Source organism: Channa argus, chromosome 18, assembly GCF_033026475.1.
Source record: "Channa argus isolate prfri chromosome 18, Channa argus male v1.0, whole genome shotgun sequence".
NCBI classification, from domain to species: domain Eukaryota; kingdom Metazoa; phylum Chordata; class Actinopteri; order Anabantiformes; family Channidae; genus Channa; species Channa argus.
Window position 1 is genome coordinate 3,497,201 of NC_090214.1, and position 25,508 is coordinate 3,522,708.

Genomic DNA, 25,508 nt, shown 5'->3' on the forward strand with positions numbered 1-25,508 from the left:
CTTTGTTCCATAGTAACTCATTGTCTTCTCCAAAGGTGAAAAAAGGAGGCGTGCAAATGTACGCACATTTTAAATATTCGGTTTTCTTTTTAGGCAAACATGAAACCTTTTTCCACTAGACACAATCCACATTTGCCTGCACAGTCATGACGACCATGGGATGCAGTGTTGTTATGGAAAGAATGTGACTTTATGAAAAGCATATGTGCTGCTTCCAGGAAGTTGCTGTGAATTGCAAAGAACTAGGGCAACACACCTTTTTACACCTTTAGTGCAAAATGACACGTTAGTTAGTTTGTGTTACCTTTCTAATTAAGATTAAGATCTTTTCAAAAGTGTGACACTACTCCTTTAAATCTCCCATCAAAACATGTGAATATTATCTAGTTCCGGCAATGTAACTTAAAGCTGACTATTAGTGAAAATGCATGCACATTACAGATGCATGTACAGAATAATTTCTAAAGACACGCAGGCAGTTTTGCAAGTGAATTCCGTTTTTCCAAAGTAAACAAAACCCGTTGCAACAATAAATATCTCTGTGAGACAGAAACATGCCAAACCAGTTCTGACTCCAGCGATTGCTACGCACTAAAGGCACTAATTTACCACAACCAGACATGAAGCTACAGAATTATGACTCACTGGATTTCCTGTGCTATATAAAGACACATGCTAGTGTACAAGTGGGCTTTTCATCTACTACGTTTTAATCTGTCAAAATAAGATGCTTTTGTTTGCATCAGATGTGTTTGTGGGTGGGTTGTCTTCCTGCTCCCACGTATATTTGGAAGAAAAGTGACCTCTGCTGGTTGATTTGTTAATCATTTATAATATTTAAAAACTTCTGTAACAACAAAGTCTTCAGAACTCCAATTAGATGTTTATTTAAATGGACATTTTTGAGAAAACTCAGTACAACCAAAGAATTCTATGATTAAATATAAAAAAAGGAGAGTTTTTGGGAAATATCTGTCAATTCCAATACATTAAAGGGTTTTAAAGAAAAACACCCATTGAATGTGAAGTGATGCCCAAAACATTCTCAAAAGCGATATTTGTGATGCACAGTGATGACTAAACTCTTTTTTGGGGGGAGTTTATAATTAAGAGCTCCTCCAGTGAGAGCATTTTGTCTCAAAGAGAGGATGATGGATTAGTATTGCACCCACGCATCATACTGGGACGCAGCTAAAAGACTGCTATTCAGGCATGTGAGTGAGAGGGTCAGCGCTGAGGAGGGAGAGTGTGTGTGTGTGTGTGTTGGGGGGGGGGAGGGGGGGGGGGGCTGTACTTGCTAACGTGTGTGTAATTGCTCTGACAGATCACACCACCTACTGTCAGCAAACGCTCGAAAAGAACTACTTGGTGAAGTATTACAAAATAAATCTTAAGTCGGCGGCTTTATTTTTCAAAGTAGCTCAAAACACATTCCACATGTACGGTAACTGACCTGAGAATGTCACGGTGACAAAATAACAACACACGAAATGAAAAATCAAGAGAAAAAATGTACACAGTACACCAGTACAGGAAAATCTATGCCGTCATTGCGCATGACACAAACGTACAAGATACTTCTTCACATCAACTTACCAGACAGTCAAGCAATGTTAAAGAGATAATCAGCTCCTAAACTGTGATGTCCACGTTCTGTTAGAGAGCAGAGCAAGAGTGAGTCAGTATAATTATATCAAGGAGAGAGAAAGGAAAGGCAGAAGACTCAGAGAGAAAGAGCAAGAATGCTGGAATGAGAACAGGTACAAAGAGGCAGTTTGGGTAAAGGAGAGGCAGAGTCAATGAGAGATTAATTCAAGCTCTTAGTCCTTTCTCCCTTTCATCTCCTCTGGCTCTCCTGCAGCAGCATGGCTAGAGGGATTTGGCACCGTGTGGGTGCCCGCCAGCCAGTCCCAGTGAGAGAAGAATGGGGCAAAGTTGGTGCCGGGCCGCTGGTGGTGAGCATCGTGCTTGGGTGCACCACCCCAGAGGCCAAAGGGCACCAGGTTGTGCAAGGACCAGGGGAAGTCGTAGCCGCAGTGGTCCTCGGTGGAAACGTAGACGTTGAAGACCATGAAGCCCCATGTTGTGAGGCAGTGGCACTGGAGCAGGATGGGGTCAACTGTAGCCCAGAATCCCACGCTGAATAACTCCCAGCCCGACAGGTACTGGGTGACCAGGCTGAAAGTCTGGTTGTACTGGTGGTGCACTGCGTGGAAGGTGCGGTACAACCAGGGGACCCTGTGGTGTAGCAGGTGCCAGAGGTAATACTGGAAGTCAAACACAACCATGCAGCCCAGGATGCCCAGGAAGAAGCTCAAGAGAGTGGGTGCCTCACGGGGCAGCGGGGTGGGCGGCCTCCACAGCCACTGGGCCACTGCAGCAGGGAAGATGTAAAGCAGGTGGTTGTAGATGGTGACACTCAAGGTCGTCCAGATGTTAGGCCAGGTGACGGGTCTGTCAGGATGGAGCCTGTAGCGGTTGATGCAGGGCCAGGTGGGAGCCAGCAGGTCCAGCACGGTGTACACACCAACCAGGAAGAAGTAGGTGGTGACAGAGAGGACTACAGGGAAGAGAGGGCTCCTCAGGAGGTCATGGTGGTTCTGGTGGAGGTAGTCCCAGGCTGGCTGCAGGAGCAGATCATGGGGCTGGCACCCAGTCACGTTGTCCACATCCGACATCCAGGATAAAGCCTCTGTTCTGAGTAACCTGCCTGTGCTCATCACTGGTGTGGCGTTTCTCTTCCTAACGAGGGCCGATCCAAGAGGATTATTTTCGAAAACCCCAGGACTGGAAAGAGAGGGTCTAAATGAATGGAACGATACAATCAGCTCCCTCGTATAGGTTAAGCAACAGCAAATTGTCTGGTGATGCTGTGCCAAATTGGACCGGCGGACTGTCTTTGCCTCTTATGTATATTCAAGCCCCACCTCCACCCCTCCACCCTCTGCATTTTAAAAGAAGGCGCTGTGTAAAGGCCCTTTTTCATGGGGACAAGGACTGCAGCCAGGACTCAGGAGCCAGACCACAACAGCTCTCATTTTTGACCCAAATCATGGAGCGAGAGCTTCCGTTTACTGGTGAATTTGACTTTGTTTCAAAGCGCAAGGTGTGGTGTCTTCTAGCTGCTCCAATTATCATAGCAAGCATTAGTGAGATTGACATTAGTGACATTACTGAGACATGTTAGTAATGTCTCTGCCTTTCTCACTCTCAGATCATCAGACACACACACACGTGCGCGCACTCACACACACACAGATACACACAATAACACTCTCATACATGCACGAACCGTGAGCCCAGAAGAGTAATTAATCATAGAGAAGCTGTCAAATGAGACATGAATTCAAAAGCACTTCCTTTCTATTGCTGGGTGGTTGTTGCCAGTTTGAGTTGATTTACTGAGAGGATTTCATTTTTCTTTGGGCTTGAGCGGAGCAGCTACCACAGCTCTTGTTTCCATGGTGCAATACTGTAGAGAACAGACGTTTTGATAAATATCATGTGATATATTGTGTGCTTTGTAGTCAGATACTGACTGATGTTTTCATGCTCCTAACATTTATTTTTCATTAACAGAATTATGTTTACTTTGCTCTTAGAAGCAGGGACCGAAGGGCTGGACAATCATTTTTGATTGGATTGATTTATTTGCTTTCTGTTATGACTTAGATGAGTCTGTCATTCCTGTTAAAAGTCACAATCTGGCCAACTACCATCTCTAAATCTCACTAATTAACACATTAAATGTGATTTGGCTTTATGTGCTGGACTCTTGTCCTACCCAGCCCACCCACAGCAATATCTGGACAATTCAGGAAATGCATTTCGACATATGATCCCATGTGTGAAATCCCAGTGTTTGATGCTCATTAATAAGATATGTATGTAGAGTTCTGGGCCTCTGGGCTATTTTCTAGCCGTTATTCTAAACCAAACTAACCAGCTGATTGTTGAAGACACTCTTGATTGAGAAGAGAGCTATGGTATCTCTCCGTGAGGAAGTATATTTCCCAAAATGTCTCTAATTTATAACAGTTCTCTTTGCACAGGTGCCAAATCTATGTATAATATTTCTGTAATAGAAGCAATCCATTACATGCCAACAAAAAAAAAACAGGGCATCAATATATAAAATAGTGGTTATTTTCACCGAACCAAGCTGTAATACCAAAGAATGAAAAATATTTGGAAATCTTCATTATGGTTTCAAACAGATGAGAAATCATCTCAGCACAGTGCATCTAATGTTCTGTGGCTTCATCACAGAATGACAAACGATCATGTTGTATTCTCTTCTCTGTTGCCATGGAACTGTAGAGTTTCAGGTTCTTTTTTCCACAAAGTCAAGTCTCGCTTTAGAAACAACTGCAGAGTAAACAATGTAGACCCAGAGAGATACAGTATAAAGATTAAAATGAGAATCAAGTCGATTAAAGTAGCGGCTCACTAAACACAGAGCAGAACATATTAGAATTTACTGACTGGTCGGATGATGATGACATATTCTGACACCGCTGTTCAGCCAATAGAGGGCGGTAAAGATCAAGTCTTAACCAAACACACACACGAAACATCATGCAGACCCCAGAAAATGCATTTGGAGCGTGCTTGGTTGAGAATTTAATAGCTGTAAGCAGGCAGAGATCGAGAGCGTTAGTGTAGTAATGGGAGATGCACAGGGTGCAGTAATGAGTGGCAAAAGTGTACAGTGATAATGTGTGCAACTATACGAGGAAGTCATTCCTAGAATATGTGAAGAGACAGTCATTGAAAATGCCAAAGGTGTGTGTAAAGAGGTCAGTGGTTCATCAACAACATGCAGTGGGTAATAAATGAAACACCATCTCTGAATACTATTGTTGCTGCAGCCTCAGGCTCAGTGTTTCCTGCGGGACCTTGATATCAACTCAAACCCAGAGGAAAACGTCACCAATAAGCTCAATGAGCTCCATCAGTGCAGGCCGTCCCCTCTGGACAGTAAGTAGAGCTCTGGGCTGCAGGACAAACCTATCCGGTGGCACAAATGGCCCAACAATGACCACTTGCTGAAACATCATGCTACAGAATCACGACGACAAGGTCAAAATCAGGCCCTGCAATGTTACCGGCTTGCTTTAAACATAACACATTTAGAGAGTAAAGAATTACGTTTTTCAGTGAGAAATTCTCCAGAATTAGTTACACTGATCGTGACCGGTGAGAGCCACAGCTAGGGTGATACTCAGGGCCAGGGCTTGGAGCTTCCCTATATTTTGCATTATTAACCAGAATATTAACTTTTAGTATTTGGTTTAAATGACACATAATGTAGTTATATGCATATATAAAGAAATATGTTTGTCTGCATTCATATTTACAGTAATTCAGTTAAGAATTACTGTAATTAAAGTTTTATTAACTGTTTGACACGTGAACAGATGATTCCAAACTTGACATTAAGCCTTGACTTCAGTAGGTTAACAAGATTTCTACTTCACAATTTCCTTGTTAGACTCCCATAGGAGCTTTCTGTCAGATATTGTGGCCTTCATCACTAAGTTGAGTTGACTCAGTTGCCATGGGGAGTAAAAATAAACAGCTACGTCATTAATAAATACTTATTATGAGTCACTAGTTTTCTCTTCTGCGCTTCACAGGGGCCCATCAATATCTGCGAATACGCAATTTTATTATAAACCACTTAATAATCTTTTGCAGAACTGAGTTGCTAAAAGGGGAAGGGGTGAAAATAATAAAATATTAAAATAAAAATAATTTTGGAATTATGACGAGTGGATATTACATCAACAAACTGTCTGATTAAACTTGAGACTTGGCCAAAAATACACAAGTGCAGAAACAGACTATCTCTGCCTCGACTTGTTTGCCATTATTTTTTTTTTTTGCACAAGCAGCTAAAGGCTATGTGACAAGATGCGCAAGCTCCACTGGTGTGATGAAAGGAACTTACTATAAAAAACAAAAATAGTGTCATGGTGTCATTACCAGGTGCAGGTTTACGATTTACATCCACACAAACCACTTCTGCAAGAGGAGAAGAAAAGAGCAAAGGCAAACTCCACACCTCAGTAATGCAAAAGGAAACGAATACAACCATGTTAGTGCTTCTGAGAACTTTGAGCTAAACATGCTCACAATAACAATACATATAGATATAGTATATACACAAAATTCACCATCTTAATTTTGTTAATGTTGAACTACTGATGTTAAAGGAAAAGTCAGAGGATTTATTCTGGCAAAAACAATGTCTCGTTTAACATACACTATGCAGTATTTCTACATATTTTTCATCATAATGTGAAGAGGTGCTTTGTGCTTCTAAAATGTTTTGAGCATCACCTGCGCTTCTGGCCAATCAGAGAACAGCAATGATTTCTGCTTGATTAGTACGTATTTTTAGCATGGTGGAGCGAAGCAAAGCTGTATGAGAACGGGGACGTCACGTGTCACCTGATGGTTGCAACAATGGCAATAGCAGTAGTTTGACATTGGACTTGGACTCCGGTCTCTATGAGGTTTTAATTCCTCAGGTCACACCTCATCCTGACAAGCTTTTAAGGGTCTAAGTACCACGGGCGCACTCTAAATTTCTCTAAAGCAACGATAACAAGTACCTGTGTGAGTCATTTTTCATGGGAATCTAACCAAAAGCTGGCGTGACAATGCATTCAAAACTACAAATGGCAACCTTTGGTAAAGTGTCTTGTGTTGGCATGTGACAACAGAAGTGTCCAGTCTACTGGTCTTCTAGACACAAACCGTATCTATGCACGATCTCACATTACAGGCGACCTGAGTTCCATATTAGCTCTTCGTGTAGGTAGGAAGGTTTCCATCACATAAAACCACAGGCAGAGCTTTTTGGCTACTAAGACACAAGAGCAGCAGTGTAACTCATGTTTTGTGATTTTTGTCGAAGGAAATTAAAATTGATCTTTGATGAATTATTGCTTCCTTTCCAAAATAAAGATTAGATAAAAGCAAGGAACATGTGGCACAACAAGTTTTTTCATTTGCTCGTTTGTTTTAATAAAATACAAAAAAAATTGGCCACTACTACCGGCGGCATGGTGGCCCAGCGGTAGAGCATTGGGTTGGGATGCTGAAAGCTGCGGGCTTGTATCCAAACCCAACAGGCGTGGCCCCACCCAGCCACCGAGCACCACCTCAGTGCTGGTCCTGAGCCTTGACAGAATGGGGGGGGTTGTAGCAGGAAAAGCATCTGGCATAAAAATGTCCACTTCCAAGAACACCTTGCACTGTGGTGACCCCGTTTATAAGGCACAATACTAAAGCGATTAAAAACTATTGAGAATGAAAAATATATTGTAGTCTAATGCATACAATGCACAAACGTCAGACAACTCAGCAATTTGTGGATTCTTTTTTATTGAATTTTATTTTAAACATTTCACTGTGTCAGTTTGAGTTAGGGCTTTTATGTATGAGCCATCTCCCTACACATCATCTACGATTATCATCTGTGGGGGAAACTGCTTCGTCACTTCAATAAATGTTAAGTTATTTTTCTCCATTTCAACGGCTGTGAGTGGAAGAAAAGTTGCAGTCACACCAAACAAACTTAACATCCCACAGGTGTTGTATTCTGGGGCTGGGGGCCAAATTGAGTGTTATTTTCCATTCTTAGTTCTGACACAGCAACGCAGATGGGACAGTCATATGTGAGAGAGGCAGCTGGACACACAGTGACGGAGGATGAACACCACTGCCACTTTGACTAGGATGCAAGGTGAAACCAGGAGCAACCTGATGGAAGTCAAAACAAGATTCACTACCTGAGGGAAAAAAACGGTTCAGATAATGGGGGGGGCGGGGATATACAAAATGTTAAACGACAACTTCTTTTCTCACTCGGGCCAATTTCAGCCTTTTCATTAAGTATTTTTTAATGAAGATTAGGCGCTCGCAGCCCTTAATAATGTTAGGGAATGATGGCGTAATACAAGTGTAACCCAGAATATAGAAATGATTATAAAAAATAAAATTCAGGAATAAAAGGGATACAAAATAAAAGGTCGCATCAAAAAATAAAGAGAGTTGAGCCTATAAATGTGTATAATGATTGTGAAAATTAGTTGTTTTTAAAAAAGTACAAATCGTAAAGAAGTTTGACGTATGGCGTCAGATCACCCCTGAATTAACCGGTGAGATGGTTTGTCCCGTCTTTCACGAGCCCTGTTGGTCGTGCGGTTAGGGTCAAAGGGCACAGGCCCAGAACAAACGCGAATTCTGGCAAGTGTGAATTTTGCAATGAGAACATAAATAAGTCAATAGTGAACACCTATTTAAGTCATTTTGTTTTAATAATTTATATTCGTATGTTAAAAATGTTAGTGTGGACAGTTCGCTCGAGTTTAAACTTGAGGCCTGACGCCATTTTCTCATCCCCTTCCACCGGTGAGTGGTTAGCCTCGATGCTAGTTTGTGTAATAGAAAAACTCCACTGACTTATGCTAACTGTGTTAGCAGCTTAAACAGCCTGTAGACAGGGAGCTAATTTGCCCAAAGCAAAACCTCATTGATTTATGCTTAATGTTTCCGGATGTCACGAAAGCACATGTTCTATTGTCTTATTCTATCAAATATTTTGACATTTTAATAATTAACTACTATTACCCACATCACTCTCTAGAGCCAGCTAGTGGTTACAATAATAATATTGCCTAACAACGTAAAGGTAAAGACTGTTTTGAGACACCTATTTATTTTAATATCTTCTCCCAAATTATGAGTATTCCCAGACCAAAGTTCTTTTATTGCCTAAATCTAGGCATGCAGAGGATTTTTACACCAACTATCCACAGCAACCTTCTTTTTCCTCACCGGTATAATAGTATAATAATCTCCTTTCTACAAGTATAATAATACATAGATAAGAGACACCAGATAACCAAAGCCTGTTTATATTGACCAAAAATAGACATAAAAATTCAATAAATTGGACCTAAATGACATAAAAGACAATATAAGTCATTGTGATCAACCATGACCAGTAAGAGACATGTATAAACCACATACAGAGAGAAAATGACCACAAACATTTGAAACATGATCAAAATCATCCCAAAGACATAAAAAACAACCATAATAATTGTTTTGTCTGTCTAGAAATCTTAGGTGGACCATCATATGTCTCTGTGCCCAGGGGCCCGTTTTCTCATACGTTTGCTTTCTGGGGGGTGAAATTGTGCTCACATTGCAGAAAGTCAAAATAACACTTTTTTTTTTTTAAGAAGAAATTAATTTATAACGTAAGAAATGCAATTAATATTATCTGCAGTTATATATTTACCCTAATGTAAAAACAAAAAACAGTAGTGGAAATGTGTAGTATCCCCTGAGCAAAATGCATCGGATTATATATTCCCTTGGGTTGGTTTTAATTAATCAGGACATGACTGCTCTAAATTTCCATCAAAGACGTCATGAACATAATAGTTCCATAGAAACCGAGAGCAATAAGCAGCGAAGTCATTAAATGCATCATTTAGACATTGTACTAACAGTGCTACTATGTTGTCATGGGGCATAAACGCATTACTTGAATCAATAAAAGCAAAAGCACTAAATGTTTCTGCAGTGTTGTTAGGCGCATATTAAACAGCATAAAAACAATTATATTATTCTTGTTGCATGATGAGTAGGATTTCTCCATCTGATGAAGCATTGCAGAGGGCTGGAGTCACTTCGGGGCTTAATGATGCAGACACATGTGCGAAGGCCCATGCATAATTCAGGCTTTCATGAATGCCCATGGGCTGAGCTCCAGGGTTACGCTGGTACATGTTTTTCACTTAACAACATTGATTAAAACCTGGGAAGGAAGACAGTTGCCATGATTGTCTCACCTGTGGAATTAATTATCACCACTGAGATAGGGATGTGCCCCACTTAGCCTTCACTTATTACCTAATAAACAAGCCGCGCAGCATCAGCTCGTCACATTTCCTCAGGACTCTAACCAGGTAAGGATGCTTCTCACGCTTGCAAACGATCACCCTGGTTATTACTCATGAGTGAATAATGTCGCTTTAATTTAGCACCTGTTTCGTTTCCTTTTCAGGAAGCTGCAAGAGTTTTTACCCTTCCAGCAATAATGCCAAGCCAGCTCGAGGGTGCAATGGACGCGCTCATAGCAGTTTTCTACAACTACTCTGGAAATGACGGCGACAAATACAAGCTCAACAAGGGCGAGTTAAAGCAGCTCTTGAACTGCGAGCTCACAGACTTCCTCACGGTAAAGTAGAATTTTCCCCATTTTAAAAATTGATTATTGTCTGTTTGATTTATTGTGTATTTAGACTAAAAACTTGACCTTACGATTTTGAACAGAGGGAGCTGTTCTCAAGAGGACTTGATTTCTTCATTGTCACCAGAAATTTTAATTATTCGCAATGTGTTTGTTCATTATGGTAGTTTGCGCATTGAGGATCTCGCTGCCTCATTCACTTTATAGTTAAATTCATTCATTCAATTCATTAGATTGTTTTAAAACAATCTAAGACACAGCTCTCTGACCTTGTTCAGGGAAATTGTTTTCTCATTGATTGCTATCCTGCTGTCAAAGTGTAACTGCTGGTGGCTCTCACATCGTAGCACTGTGGGGGGAATGAAGGATGTGGAGACGGAGATAGATAAGGTCATTTGAGATAAGCCTCAGCCCCTGAGTCTGTGTGATAGCACTGTGCACATGCAAGTGTCAACAAAAACGGATGAGACTGAAGACACACACACATTTATTTATATATATATATATATCATTTTTAAAGTTTTTTTAAAATTATTATTATTTTCACTTCTTGTCCACGCTCGTGAGGCTGGGAAGCCTCAGGTGCACACACACGCACATCATCATCATCAGTGGCCCATATCGTCTCCAAATATAGACAGCCCTGTGATGTCACCACATCCCCGTGGGCTCTAGTCACCTCTGAGAATAGACACACCCCCAGTGGGACTATAGCATTCACCCTTGGCTTCCTCCAAAGGAACCTTGAAACACAAATGTTGTACTATTTTAAAACAAATCGGATTTTTATTCACTTCTTCTTTTTTTCACCCTACTTGCTTTTATTAATTTATTTGATTTCTCAATTTTAATGTGAAACCGGGTTCTGCCACCAAAAACTAAACATTCTAATCAAAGACAGTTGTATTTTTACTTTTCCTCCTACCAGGCTTATTTATTTTATTTTTATTGTTTTTGCTGCCATAGAATAGGAAGTCAAATTTATCTTTATCTACAGCTTGTGCATATGAACTACTTATAGAAAGAATATAATTGATATTCTTGGCCATAAGAAATTCATACTATGGTAATATTTTGCTAATAAAATAATTTCCATCTAAATTAGCCTGTAGTGGGAACTGGATTTTTAATTTCAACTATTCTTAAAACGTTATTAAGAGCTACAACATAAAGACCACTGGGTGTAGATAGGGAAAACTATGTCTTACGCTTCAGCCCTGGAGGAAATAAGAAAAGCCATAAATGTCGCGTGTGATCAGCAGCAGCTCACGGGTCATTTAGCAGCACATCACTCTGCTGTCCAGTGGACACGGACGGCAGCTTTTGCCTTGAGTCAATATTAAGTTCCTCTAACAATCAAACGACAGCATGACAGACTAACATGTCTTCACGCGTGCGTATGTCGTGCATGTATTTGGATTTGCTCAAACAATGATCCAAAGGGTTACTTACGCTGGCTTACAAGCAGAATCATCCCCAGTTAGCTGGACTACTAACCTTTTCTATTCTCATTTCAGTCTCAGAAGGATCCAATGTTGGTGGAGAAAATCATGAATGACCTGGACTCTAACAAAGACAACGAGGTGGATTTTAACGAGTTTGTTGTGTTGGTGGCCGCCCTGACCGTTGCCTGCAATGACTTTTTCCAAGAGCAGAAGAAAAAATCCAAGTAGTCATTTATGAATGTAAACCAACAGTAAATCACCATCAACAGTAAAGTCCCCAGGAGAATGTAATATTAATGAATGTAGATGCTCAATGTGAACTTACCAAACTTGTATCTTTCCCACTGTAGTCATTAGAGAGATGTTATTGAATAGAAAATAGAGAATGGAAAAAGTGAAAAAGTTTTCCGAAATCATCATTGGAGTCGTCAAATATGTGCTTTAAACTTTTCTAGTTGTACCACTGAATGACAGCATAAAGCAGCCACTGCCGCCAGCGAATTCATCGGCATTCACCTTTTACGCATCTTTTTCATTGGAACCTCTGTCATCATTTTCTTGTGGTCCCAGCTGAGACTCTCCCTTCTGCTGGATTTTTAAATGTCACAAGTTAAATGTTTTGTGTTTTCTTACGAGGCATTGTCACAGTCTTGTGCTGCATTTATTAGGAGACATTTTTGTCCCTTGTTAGACTGTTGCCCAGGGAGAAATATTTTGCCCTGACGTTGGTGCAAAGGTAAAGCCACGTTTTTAATTGCTTGGAAACATTAAAGGATTGATACTCGGTAGATTCAGTGTTCAGATTAGGTTTTAGTATAGAGGGATTTACTGTACGCTGTAATATTTCATGCTTTTAGATGTATTGTCAAATTATTCATTTTTATTCTTGTGTATTTTGTACCAAATGTAGAAACCTGTAGAAATTCAGGCCGACAATTGGTGCACTGTAAAAATGAAATAAAGACTCAAATAAAACACACTTGAAACATAATTTCTTTCATTAATTAAGATTTTTGGGTGGGAGTCCTGACATTAAAACATACGATTCATGGTGCGTGTGCAGTGGTGGAAGAAGTTTTCAGCCCCGCTCTTAAAGTTACAGTTAAAAGGTAAAGAACCAAAATATCCTTTAAAGATAAATATTTTTACAGTCAGTTTTTAAAAGGCATGAACTGGTGGAATGATTACAGCACGCAAAAGAAGAAATCACACGTCAGTGTTTAGCAGTACCAAAACATAAGATGTCCCTCTGATGTATTTATCAATGCTTTACTACACAAATGTGGCTGCACCTTTGGTACTTTTGTTTTCTGACAGTGTAGATGAAGTTAGTAGTCAGTACTTAGTGTAAGTAGATGATTAATATGGTAACACTATACACCAGGAATGTGTGTTTATTGAAGAAAAGAGCTTCCGTTCTGTGACAGTACAACTCAAAAATATCAGAAGCATGTGACAAGTGGCTCCAACTAGACGTTAGACTAAAAAGCCAAAAGGTTTTAGACATTGTAGCTGTAGCAGTGTGAAAGTATACAAATACAAATTGCAATATAGTAAACACACAAATTTAAATCCTCAAGTAAAATACCTGAAAATACTTAAAATACACTGTGGTTCATCTAATAAATTGACATTACCGCTGTGTGTGTGTGTGTGTGTGTGTGTGTGGAAAAAGCATTCTGCTTTCTCTCACATCTGACAAGGTGAGAGAGGCTTTTGGGAAATGACAGTGCACCGCGCCTTGATGACGCATGGCGTCCCAGTGCACATCGACCACCTGGGTCCAGCAACATCAGCCAATCACATGTAAACATGTTCCCCCCTCAAGCAGAATTGCCGATGCTCTCACCTTGAGGAGAGGGCAAAAGTGTACAGACCTGATCTGTATTTTCTAAGGGTTTTCCTCTGAACGTCTCTTGTCCCAAAATACCAAGCCAGACAGTTAATTGGCGGTGACATTCTTAGCTGTGACGTGGAGGAAAATTACTGAAACAAAATACAGTGGCAAGTGTGATGCTTTTATGCGCGCAGATGGCGCTTGCACAAGTGCTCACCATTACAATGCAATTTCTCTGTGATTGGCTGTAATGGAGCAGGATAATCACCCTGGCTCCCATGGGAAGATGCCATGCAGTAATTATGTTTTTGTTCAATTTATAAAAGGTTGTAATCAATCGTAAGAGTCATTTGATAATTTTTAAACGTGGATATTTATATTCGAACTCTTTCGCCCTCCACTTACACACACACACACACACACTCTTCAAAATGTTCATGAACTTGTTTTTTTTTTTTTTATATTCCCTGAGAGAATCAACTTCGGGAACTGGCTTTCAGTAGTTTTCCTACGGATTGTGAGGTTTGAGTCATCAGTCGTGACCATCTCTGATAGCTTCCTGTGTCACGTGCAGTTCTGCCGGTGTGGGGTGGGGGGGGAAATTACTGGCAATTAAGAAACGTTTGCGATTAAAAACGCTTGCACCTGAAGTGCACGTGCAACTCCTCAAACCGTTCGACGTGTTAGGAGATACAGCGTTAATTTCATGCCAATGTCAATACTGTATCTGCTGTTGTGTGTGAGTCAAGAAGCAGGAAGGGAGGAACAGCATATGAAGCTTTCTTACAGCTTTCTGTAGGTTCCGTGTGGTACATTTAAAGGTCTCCAGGAGAGTTTCTCCTCAAGTGTCACTCTTCCAAATGTAGCAGCTATCTGCAACGAATGTGTTTAAAATATGCCTCCAGCCGTTATCTCCCGCATGCCGGCCGTCCCCCCACTTCGTCACTTTGTGCGTCACTGTTTGTGTCATACCTCCTCATTAACAGTGACCTGTGTCTGTGTGTAATGGTTCCTCAGCCTATATACAGTCTCAGCTGACAATGGAGAAAGTGAGAATTTGGCAAAAAAGTTCATGGGATATAGACCTTGTTGAATTAGGCATTTTTAAGGAGGGTGACACAGCTGCGGGACTGACATTATGCTGGGTTAGTGCATTGTCCCCGATATAGCACATATCATAAAGATGAAATCTTAAGTTATTATTAATGCGTTGAGATAATGAAATATAGGAATCATTTCCTAAATGCAAACATCAGAGACAACACATGTGGACTTTACTCTGTAGTAGAGTAATTTAAGATGAAGTGTGTGAGTTTTCATTCGAAGGGCAGAACGCCGACCCCCCTAAAATAGCTGTGGCTGCAGACAGAGGTGAGGGATTGGTTACTTGGTGCAGGGCGAATAGCATCCACGACCTCCCTGATGGATTGTGCAAGGACAATTATAAAGATGCTCAGAGGACACTTGACACGTTTTGCATTAAACAACATGGCAGAGTAACAACAGAGATTTTCTATTTTGTTACTCAGGATGTGAAGTAACATAATGTCACAAACAATTGACTAAATGATACTTGATGTGTAAAAAGTAAACTTATGGGTTATTGAGCTTTTATCATACTAACGCATACTAATTAACTGTATTTAAGTATGTTCTCCTGTACTGGACATTTTTTCCCTGAATTAACCCCATTTGTGTATAATTTGATTTTACTATCATCTTTTGGACAACTATTAATATATACTTAATATACTATAAATAACCATTAAAATTCCTAAATATGCAAATGTTTAACCTTTAAGAATAAGAATAAATACTGTACCTTATTATACTTCCAGAAAAAAAAAGAGATGTTTAAATTCAGGAGGTTCTCTTAAAATAAAAATGTAAAAGTCTATCAAGCACGAAAAGATACTTTTTGTTACAATTCTAAGTTATGAGTGGCCTCAAAATGGCAGATAAATAAATCTCTAAATAAATCATTTAAAACACACTTGCCTCATTTTTAAGTATAATTAGGCAACAATCACATGAATCCTCAATATGTCTGAACACCTTCGATGCTGTTTTGCCACAGATGGAGGATGATCTTATAATGAAGGGCAACATGTGAGGAGACAGATTTTCCACAGCTTGGTTTTACTCTGGAAAATTGTGTGGTCGTCCCTGGAGGGAAGACAACAACACACCGGTGAAAAATGTCATCCTGCAGGCCCTGTTGGGTAATCCGTCTCCCACAAAGAAAAACAAAACTGTTGATGACAGTGGACAGACTTTGCATCACTTTTGATGTCTCCTGTGGTTCATACGTTACTCACAGTCTGTGGGTCAGAAAGGAAAGTTACATAAATATGATGTTCAAGCTCAATAGAAAATGTAATTGTCATTTTTACACTATTTGAACATTTTACATTCTTTTACCTGAAGCTAACGTGTCTCAGTTCAGAGAAGCGCTACCACAAAGGATGAACCAAACCGAGACGTTCTGGTCTAGGGAAGACTTCCTTTTTGCGTCCCCTGCTGTTCCTGGCTTTTTCACGGAGTTGTGAATAATTGTGTCATGGTTGATGTATTACAATCTTTCATTTAGGCTGGAATTTGCCATTTGGCAGTGCTTCTGGTGGAGAGCATCTCTGGTTACATTACACAACTTAGGATTCAGTATCTACAGACTGTGTATGGACCCTTAAAGATGTTATGCATGAATTAGGGTTTCTGTTGGATTCAGGGGCTGTTTTAAAATCAGGTTGTATGATCCTCAGTTTCAAAAGTGATTATCTCATAATGGCTCTTTATACGCCAGCTCATCTGGTCAAAAGTGAAACCAGTTATCATTACTTAGTGACCCTCACCCCAGGTGGGAAGGACTGGCACTTCTTTGGTTCATTGTCCAGCACTATAATAAGCTAAGTAATGTAGTTTAAACTAGGAATAATATAAGACTGTAATTCTCCCTGCTCTGCTCTTTCAACATGTGCTACCAACTTTTATCATCTTCTATCATTCTGGTATTGTCAAGTTACAATAAATAGGAAGCTGAAAAACATATAATTCAAGCGGAAATGAGTCAAAAGGGTGAAACCTGCTCCCAGTGCTGTTCAATGAGTCTGACTTCGCTCCTCCACATGATGCGATTTCGGACCATATTTCTACAGTAACATATTGTCGCTTTCATTTGACCTGTTGATACCTCTAGTGCGAAATATCGTCATCAAAACGGATTATAATTGGTGGAAATGTGAATGTTGGTGCCCAAGTTCACGATAATCCCCGACACGTGTTGCTCTGAACCACAAATGTTAACGTTAGTGGAAGTCGTTGGATCACTGAAGTCCATAGGTCAGTAACAAGTGATGATTCCCGTGTTTTCTCAGGTTCATTGACTTGCTGCGCTGTCCTCTGCCATGCGCCATCCACCCATCAGATGTTGTCCATTCCCCCTCAGCGGACCTCCTGCCCCCTCCTTCTCACACATGAGCTGTTTCCACGTTTTGCGTTGTGCCAACATTCCTGTAACCACTTTCTGTCTCCTTTCCAACTCTTAGCTACAAATAAAGCCAAGTGATTAAACTTGCTCGTAGAAAATTTGACTGAAGTCAATTCGACAGTTAGAAAGACAATCCAATGTGGACCAAAGTGAGGAACCAACCGAAGAGCAAATCAGTCCATCATCAGATAGATACTGATCTTGATCTTTTACTCAGTCTGCAGTTTAAAAAAAGGCAAAATAAGTTAAACATGTTTGGAAAAAATAGATTCCATACAAAAATCTCACCTAAAAGCCCAAATATGATATTAGAGCAACACTATTATTGCCACGATGATGAAATTAAATGATGATGGTACTGTGAAAGAGACACTTTACTCAAAATATTGAGTGTCTGTATCCACTTTAAGCACCTGCTGTGTGATTGACAAATTATTGATAATTTTCTCTCCCAGAAAAGGGCAGATTAAAATGTCACGCTTGATTTTGTCGCTCTGTGGAGTAATGGTGGAGTTCAATAGAACCGTCATCGTGATAATCAGCCCGTCACTCCGACACACGTTTCCTATGAGCGTCAACATTTTCATGGAATAAAAGGATGCGATGTGACTGCAGCACAGCTTGGGACCAGGCTTCTGCCGACATAAGTCATATCTCCAGTGTAATGTAGTATCACATTTTCAACACCATTCGCACTTGGTGGAGTGGGACAAGCTGTTTGTAAGGATAGAGCTCAGCATTAAACGCTGCCATCATCTCTTCACTCTGGTGCCATCCAGAAGATTCTACGGGGTCATAAAAGCTGAAATGAGGTGAATTATCAGAAACAGGTTCAAACCAAGAGCCGAAATTAAAGGTGAACTCTGCAGAACACTGCCCCATCATCCCACTAACCCATAACTTCCTCCATGACTGTCCCACATTGTCTGACAAATCGTAGACTGGTTTTCTTAGAACAACGAATGCACGCACAATACTCACCGATTCTAAGTTTTACGTTTTTAAAAGACCCATGTAGTCAAGTTTTGAAACATCAGTTAACAACTGTTCACTGCTTATTCTGAACAGTTTCTACAACCCCAATTCCCAAAAAGTTGGGAGGATGTGCAAATAAAAACAGAATGCAATGATTGGCAAATCTCACCAACCCATCAAATGTTGAAAGTAAGATTTTTACCATTTTATGAAAAATATTACATCATTTTGTTTAGGAGAGGAATGTTGTCCCATTCTTGTCTGATGCAGGATTCTAGCTGCTCAACAGTCCTGGGCTTTTGTTGCTGGACTTTATGTTTTATGATGCCCCAAATGTTTTCTATTGGTGAAAGGTCTGGACTGCAGGCAGACCAGTTCCGCACCTGGACTCTTCTCCTGTGAAGCCATGCTGTTGTGATGCAGTGTGTGGTTTAGATTTGTCTTGCTGAAATATGCGAGGCCTCCCCTGAAAGAGACATTGTGTGGATGGGAGCATCTACTTTTCAGCATTGACGGAGCCTTTCCAGATGTGCAAGCTGCCCAAACCATCAGAGAAGCAGGCTTTTGAACTGTCCGCTGATAACAAGCTGGCTGGTCCCTCTGTTCTTTAGTCCTCAGGACACGGCGTCCATTATTTCCCCAAAGAATTTCAAATTTTGATTAGTCTGACCACAGAAAAGTTTTCCATTTTGCCTCAGACCATTTTGAATGAGCTTTGGCTCAGAGAACACGACCGCGTTCACATCTGGCTCCTTCTTTGCGTGATACAGCTTTAACTTAAATTTGTGGATGGCACAGGGACCTGCGTTCACAGACAGAGATTTCTGGAAGTGTTTCTGAGCCCATGCAATGATGTCCAGCAGAGAATCAGGCCTGTTTCTAATGCGGTGCTGCCTGAGTGCTGGAGGATCACATCCGTCCAGTTTTGACCTTCGGCCTTGTCCTCCTGATTCTCTGAATCTTTTGATGATGTACTGTAGATGATGGGATCTTTAAAGTCTTTGAAATTTGACTTTTTCGTACCAATTTTTGGGGGCAGTTTGTCGCAGACTGGTGAACCTCTGCCCATCGTTACAGTCCAGAGGCTCTGCCTCTCTGAAATCCTCCTTTTATACCCAGTCATGTTACTGACCCGTTGCCAGTTAACATAATAAGTTGTCAAATGCTCCTCCAATTTTTTATTTTTTTTATTTGCAGCAATTACTTTTTGAGATTTGTTGCTGCCAATATCTGATATGTTGGTTATGTTCTATTGTCAATAAAACAAGGGTCGATGACATTAACAAATCATTGCATGCTTTTTTAAATTTACATTTGCACATCTTTCCAACCTTTTTTGGAATTGGCGTTGCATTTGTTTATCTTTTTTAAAGTACAGTACAACAGATTCTCATGTAATAGAAATGTAATTTCAATAACATTCAAGTTTTCTTCATATACTTTCTTATGGGGTAATTATTGTGTTCAGGCTCACAAGGTTGCAAATGTGAATTAATCCACAGCTGTTTTAGTGACATTTGTGAAAACTATTACTAGTTGTAGAAACATGCACAGTATTTATAACCTCTTTTTAAAGTCTTCAGTGAAAATATTTGCGCTTGGGTGCACACTCACACTGCTGGACTACCCCCCATCCCGACCCCCACACACAAACACGCAGACTATCATCGGGGGTCGTAATCACACATTCGTTCATCTGAGGCAGGTGTGTGTGTCACTGATAATACACCTGCAGGCCTTTAATCGCAAGTCACCTCGCTGCTTTGTGCCAACGGAGCCGTCCATGTAGCCATCATTTTCAGAGATACCGCCTGTCGTTCTCGCTGTAGTGACAGCGAGGGGGGGTTGTCAAAGGAAGTGACATCAGCCCACATCTGAAGGGGTGGGTGGCATGTGTTGCCCTGACAAGCTGAACAGGGTTGTCGAGAGGAGTGTGTGAGGTCTGAATTCACCTGGTGACGAAATCACATTACAACGTGAATGGATTTTGATTAATATTGGAGCAAAGATCTGACCTTGCAGCTGCTACCAGAGCTGGGCAGCTTGTGGAGATGATGACGAACGAACAATGAAAGAATCTGTGGTTATGTGCAGAGCACGGTGGAGTCTAACTAGTGAAGTAAATATGTTTTATAGCCGGGAGATGCAGGACTGGGCAGAGCAGAAAAGATTGTACGTCTAATGTTAGTACTTCTTTAAGGTGCATCTTTAATATCTTTAATTATCTTGAACAAGGCCTGGACGTTTAGATTTCTGCAGAAACAAGTGAGGAACAAGTGGACTAAATCTGGGCGAGACTTTATCAACAGCATCACACTCACTAGTATTTAAAACACTTTGTTGTCAGATTTCTGTAAAGAAAAGTCGGTTTCTTCATAAAGTACTTGCACATTTTCACTTAAAGGACATTTTTGAGGATGCACTTTTACATTGGGAAACACTATTTTTACACTTGCAACATTTAATGACTATTTAAACCATACAGATGGGTTGATCACGTTCATAATCACAATCAATCAGGAGATCGCCCACATTAATAGCCAGCCAAAAAACTAGAAATGTGACCTTACTCGCAGACCAGCCGCGCGATCCATAGATTCATGGCTTTGATTCGACTGAGTGCGTTTCCACGGAATGATTGTCCGCATCCGAGGGGGCTGTAAAGTCACTGAGGCAGCAAACATGCAATTCATCACAGATGAACACAAACACTGCCAGCTAATCATTTCAGTTATAGTGGGTTTGTGGTGCAAACATCTCCGAATGAATCCAAAGTAATTCACTTTTGGAGTGTGTGTAACTGTTGCCCCACTCCTTTCGTACACTGCTACACACAGTGCTGTCTGGGAAGGTGGAGCAACAAATACCTCCCACACGTGTTCCTCTGCTGAAACTAATGAACTGAAAGTAATTTAATGGAGCAGTGCACAGAACAGACAGAAATAGATGCAGGAATTTCCTTTGCGCGCCCAAAGAGCAAAAAGGGTGGTGAATAGCTTCATGTAAACTTTACGCTTACAGAGAATATATAACAAATGTGCATGTTGTTTTCTAAGAGCGCATGAAAATGTACATGTAGATTTATGTTTATGTGGAGCATAGTGGAGAATGAAGGGTGACAACCGGCAAAAATGCTCATAATTTTACATCTTGTGCGCAGTATCTGCATGGAAAGCTATGTTGATGTGATTTGATGCGTTTATGAGCTTTGTTTCTCAAAACCACAACACAGTTGAGTGCTTTGTCATGCAGTATAATTTTATTAGAAAAAGTTTTTTTTATACAAATTTAACTGCATTATGGCAATAAAGTTGTATTTAATGTATCGAACACTTGACCCATTTCTCCTCTGTGTCACCTCTGGCAGGAAATGACTCAGAACATCATGCATCACTCAGCGAAATGAACAGAAAGCAACATTCATTTTAGCACCATTCCCTTTCAAGAATGTTGGCTATGAACCCATTCGTAATATCCATAGAATCTTAATAAATACAAGTTGTACCCAAAGCAAAAATTAAAAACAATAGCAGCTCCACCAAACACAAAAAAAAAAACACTTAATTAAGCTTTATAACAACAGAATGAACCAATTTATCAAAAGAAAGGGAAAAAAAATCAGAGTCTGAATCAGAGTATTGCTGTAATGTTATACATCTTATTTTTCATACCCTTTCATTACCCATTGTGACCTCGATCAGTTATTGAAGCAAAAATCTTCCACATTATTGAGCTTGAGGGTCTGCAGCTCCTGGCCGTCCAGTAGCCGGTAGGTGAAAGACACTCGGCTGACAAACTTCCCACTGGACACCATCCTCACCACCGTGTTATCGCAGCCGATCTTCATGTGTGCTGCGGGTGGAAAGAGGGAAGAAAAAAAAAGGTTTAGTCTTAGTTCAAAGCAGATAGATTCGTATAATGAGGAAGGAACAAATGAGAAGTGTGTACTCACTGGGTCCAGTGAAAGAGATGCAGAGGTCTGTGATTGGCAGCAGTTTGGATGTGTCGATGCCATTTCCTCCCAGCAGCTGCACAAAATCTCCTGTTTCTACGCATCCGGGCATGGACCTCTGTGGACGTCATGGCGAGCAAAAAAGCAAAACCAAAATGCCATAATTAAAATTAAAAGTTGAGATTACCCATCAGTTCAGAGTTACATACTAATAGTTTGCCAAAAGAGTACAACTACATGCAGTACTACATGGTTTTGTGTGCTTTTATCCAGCACTTTTCATGCTTTGCATTTGTTATTCAGCTCTTGACCTTATGACCCATTTTTACACTTTCTTGACAAGCAACATCGTGTCCTCCTGTGAAAAGTGGCTTCGCTCTCCATATAATAATTGGTCATTTGTTTCAAAGGCTTGACATGACTGATGTTTACATGTACATTTAAGAGGGAAATTCTAACCACAGTTTGTGTCCTCTGTATGTCTCTCTTCACTCAACCATGCCAAAATTATTCTCTATACAGGAAAACCTGCAGTTACTGCACGTAGGGGCAACGGAAACAAGCTGCAAACACACCAGCACAGCCACGTTTAGGTTTTGTTCGTACGTGCGGAAAAACACGCAGTTATTTGGAGTTTTTGAACACCGTTTTTGGTCTCCACCAACTCCTATTAGAAGAATCTGGCTACAGTAGTCACTAACGTAATGTGTGTGCTGTTTAGTGGTGAATAGGTAATGCACAATGGGATTTTAGCGCTTTTTCACCAATAAGCATTGGTCTCCTGCGGCCAAAAATGATACTAGAATGAGAATGGTGTTTGGTGTGCATGGGGGTGAGGGCAAGTGCAAAGTGAGGTCATAACGGTCTGGAAATACTCTGTGTGCGACACCTTCAATGGATTAATTCAATTAATAGAAAAAGATTAATTTTAACCAAGTATAAGACCAGAATTTGCTGCTCATGTGTTTATTTATGTACTTCTTAACTTTTTTTTTAACAGATGTTTTAAATCAGAATTATGTTAACAGAACTATCAAAAAGCTAAAGTTCAAGCATGAAATATTACAATATTTTGTCCAACAACAGGTGTTTAGGCAAATTGTGCAAGTAATGTAGCATAAAAACTGTACTTAATTTTCAATCCAAAAACACTAAAAAAGGACGCTGGTGCTGAGTTCAAGTGCACCGGGGCAAAATAAAGCTGTGGCGCTGCGTGCATACGTTCACCTTGGGGAAGTTGTTGTAGTGTCCCAGGCTGAACTCTGCGATGTCAATCGCCACTGGATATATGATGGAGAAGCTGCAGTTCCTGCGCTGCTGCGGAATCACCATTGTGTAACTGCCCTCTGGTGACTGGGACATAACGTTACAGGCTGCAAGGAGACAAGAAATCAGCAGGAGGATGGAGGATTAGCGGGATTTATTTGATTGATTATAGAGTTGAATCAGGTAAATACTATGGAAGCACAAACAGTAACAGAAAATACAAAGCTAACATGGTGATTTTAAAAACGGAAGAAACAGAAAGAGATTCAGGAAACATCATTTTGGCTTCAGTTTGACCCTCAGATTTTCCTTTCCCATGTTTCCATTGGACATTTGCAGTGTGATCATGGTTCAGATCCAGAAACAGTTGTGGCAAACTGTCCCCTGTTGATGCACTTGATGACTAAAGCACCCTGCCGGGCTTGTGTCACCACCCCAGACTCACACATTAATCACTGCAGTGCTCTGATCATCCTTACACACACACACACACACATATCATTGGGTTTTTTATGAATGTGGAAGTCTGCTTACGGAATGGGTTGATGTGCTTCCTGACTGTCAGGGTGAAGCTGCTGCCGGCACTGTGAATACGGAAGAAGACCATGGCCACGTTCTGAGAGGAGCGCACACTTCTCCTCAGTGACCCGGAGTCACAGTAATGCACGTAGCGCTCGTACAGAGGCAGGGGGTGGTCCTGCGAGCTGGGGAACTTCTCTCCCTTCATCACCCAGCCGTCGAACACCTGCACGGGACACGATGAGAGGGAGAAGCTGAAAAATGGGATTTCATTTTTAGTCGGAGGATTTTCTGCAGGGTTGGTTTGATAATCTAATGGGGATACCAACGGATTATATGAGGAATTCTTGAGCAGTTTTGGTTGATCTCAAGATGTACAAAAGTCTAGGATTCAAATAAATGTGCAGCATGTTGAGAGAGCATCAGTGTGCAACCTGGAAATGCAGGTAACCTAACACAAACAAAACATGTGCAGTTGCTTCGGGTCATGGAGCTTTTTGTCCAATCAGGAAGTGGATTTTTAAGCTTAGGTTAATTGACCCCAGTGTTTGGGGTCATGCAAACATGCACAAGCTCTACCACAAAAAACCCAAACAAACCCACGGGGCTCCGTGGGTGAAGCGGTTACCGTGACAAAGTCCCCTGCTCTGCAGTCGATGTCCACACCGTCATAATCCACAGTGATCACTTCATTGGGCTCTGCCATAAAGAAAGCTGCACAGCTGAGCTGAGGATGCTCTGCTGTGAAGGTGAACTGACCCTCCACTGCAATCATGTCCAGACAACCTGAGCAACAGATTCACGTTGGTACAATAAGTAACACAAATACTAGAAAAACAACACACACCGGATGCATTTTATTCATCTTTAAATCAAGTCATTATTAGTTATCAAAGAGACTAACATCAGTTTATTTTCACTTAATGCACCATTTGTTTCTCTATTCTGCCTGTGTCTGTGAATTTCTTATCGGATATCAATGAAGCTACAAGTGAAAAGAAGAAAGTAGGAAGTCCAAGAAATACCAAATTAAATTTACTGTGGAATTAAATAGAAAAATGTGTGGATTCTTCTTCTCATGAGAAACATACCTAATGTCTTTTTCCAAGACATGGGACTTACGTAAAGGTCGGCGATACATTAATTCCTCAGGTGTTTCTCTCTTGAGCTTAGAGTTGAAAAATGAATACAAGTCATCTTTGGAGATCTCGTTGTTCTGCAAAAAAAAAAAACGAAATTAAAATCCCAACGTTTGACAGGGGTGTGCGCACAGTTTAAGAAGCGCATATGTGTGACACCTTACCTCAAGATACCTGGAGTCTCCTTTGAGGACAGACAGACACAGCACCAGAAAGAAGAGTTGCTGTCGGAAAGTGCGCTCCATAACGCGCGTCGGGCTGCGGTGTGGCGCACCTGAGCAGAGAGGGTCTGAGCTGCTCCGCGTCCAGCGCTGCTTTTTATAAGGAGCAAGTTCTGTAACGACAAACTGACATGGTCGCTGTCACCCACCGTGGACCCCCCTCCCTCCCTCCTTTCTCCTTCTTTCCCCCAAGCAATTGCGTGGTTGTGACGAGAGCGCGGATGGACCACAAGAAATAAAGACGGAGAGGGAGAGAAACGAGCAGCTGATGCCAAATATCAGACGTCACATTCCTTCAAAGTGGTTCGGGTATCTGCAGCCCCCAGTGCTGACCACTGATCACTTTCTCACAGAGTTTGACCACATACTAGTTTCTAATTGTATATTGTTC

The 25,508-nt window shown here is 40.9% G+C and overlaps 3 protein-coding genes across 4 annotated transcripts; 1 reads left to right on the top strand and 2 right to left on the bottom strand.

Annotated features, from left to right (window-relative positions):
- Positions 1-1,388: 1,388 nt before the first annotated feature.
- ch25hl2 (cholesterol 25-hydroxylase like 2) lies at positions 1,389-3,277 on the bottom strand. The gene has a single exon (XM_067485253.1). The coding sequence runs from the start codon at positions 2,718-2,720 to the stop codon at positions 1,821-1,823; it is 900 nt and encodes a 299-aa protein (XP_067341354.1). The 5' UTR covers positions 2,721-3,277; the 3' UTR covers positions 1,389-1,820.
- Positions 3,278-8,097: 4,820 nt separating this feature from the next.
- On the top strand, positions 8,098-12,467 carry s100z (S100 calcium binding protein Z). Of its 2 annotated transcripts, XM_067485152.1 has the most exons (4): positions 8,098-8,424; positions 9,672-9,992; positions 10,091-10,264; positions 11,794-12,467. In XM_067485152.1, the coding sequence occupies exons 3-4, from the start codon at positions 10,124-10,126 to the stop codon at positions 11,947-11,949; spliced, it is 297 nt and encodes a 98-aa protein (XP_067341253.1). In that variant the 5' UTR covers positions 8,098-8,424; positions 9,672-9,992; positions 10,091-10,123; the 3' UTR covers positions 11,950-12,467. The 2 variants fall into 2 exon arrangements, with proteins under 2 accessions (XP_067341253.1, XP_067341252.1); XM_067485151.1 differs by having other exon boundaries at positions 8,098-9,992.
- Positions 12,468-21,257: 8,790 nt separating this feature from the next.
- On the bottom strand, positions 21,258-25,243 carry crhbp (corticotropin releasing hormone binding protein). The gene is made up of 7 exons (XM_067485176.1): positions 25,061-25,243; positions 24,880-24,973; positions 24,386-24,543; positions 23,773-23,983; positions 23,200-23,345; positions 21,973-22,090; positions 21,258-21,872 (listed from the first exon to the last, which is right to left on the bottom strand). Exons 1-7 carry the CDS (start codon positions 25,139-25,141, stop codon positions 21,718-21,720), a joined length of 963 nt encoding a protein of 320 aa, XP_067341277.1. The 5' UTR covers positions 25,142-25,243; the 3' UTR covers positions 21,258-21,717.
- Positions 25,244-25,508: the final 265 nt, after the last annotated feature.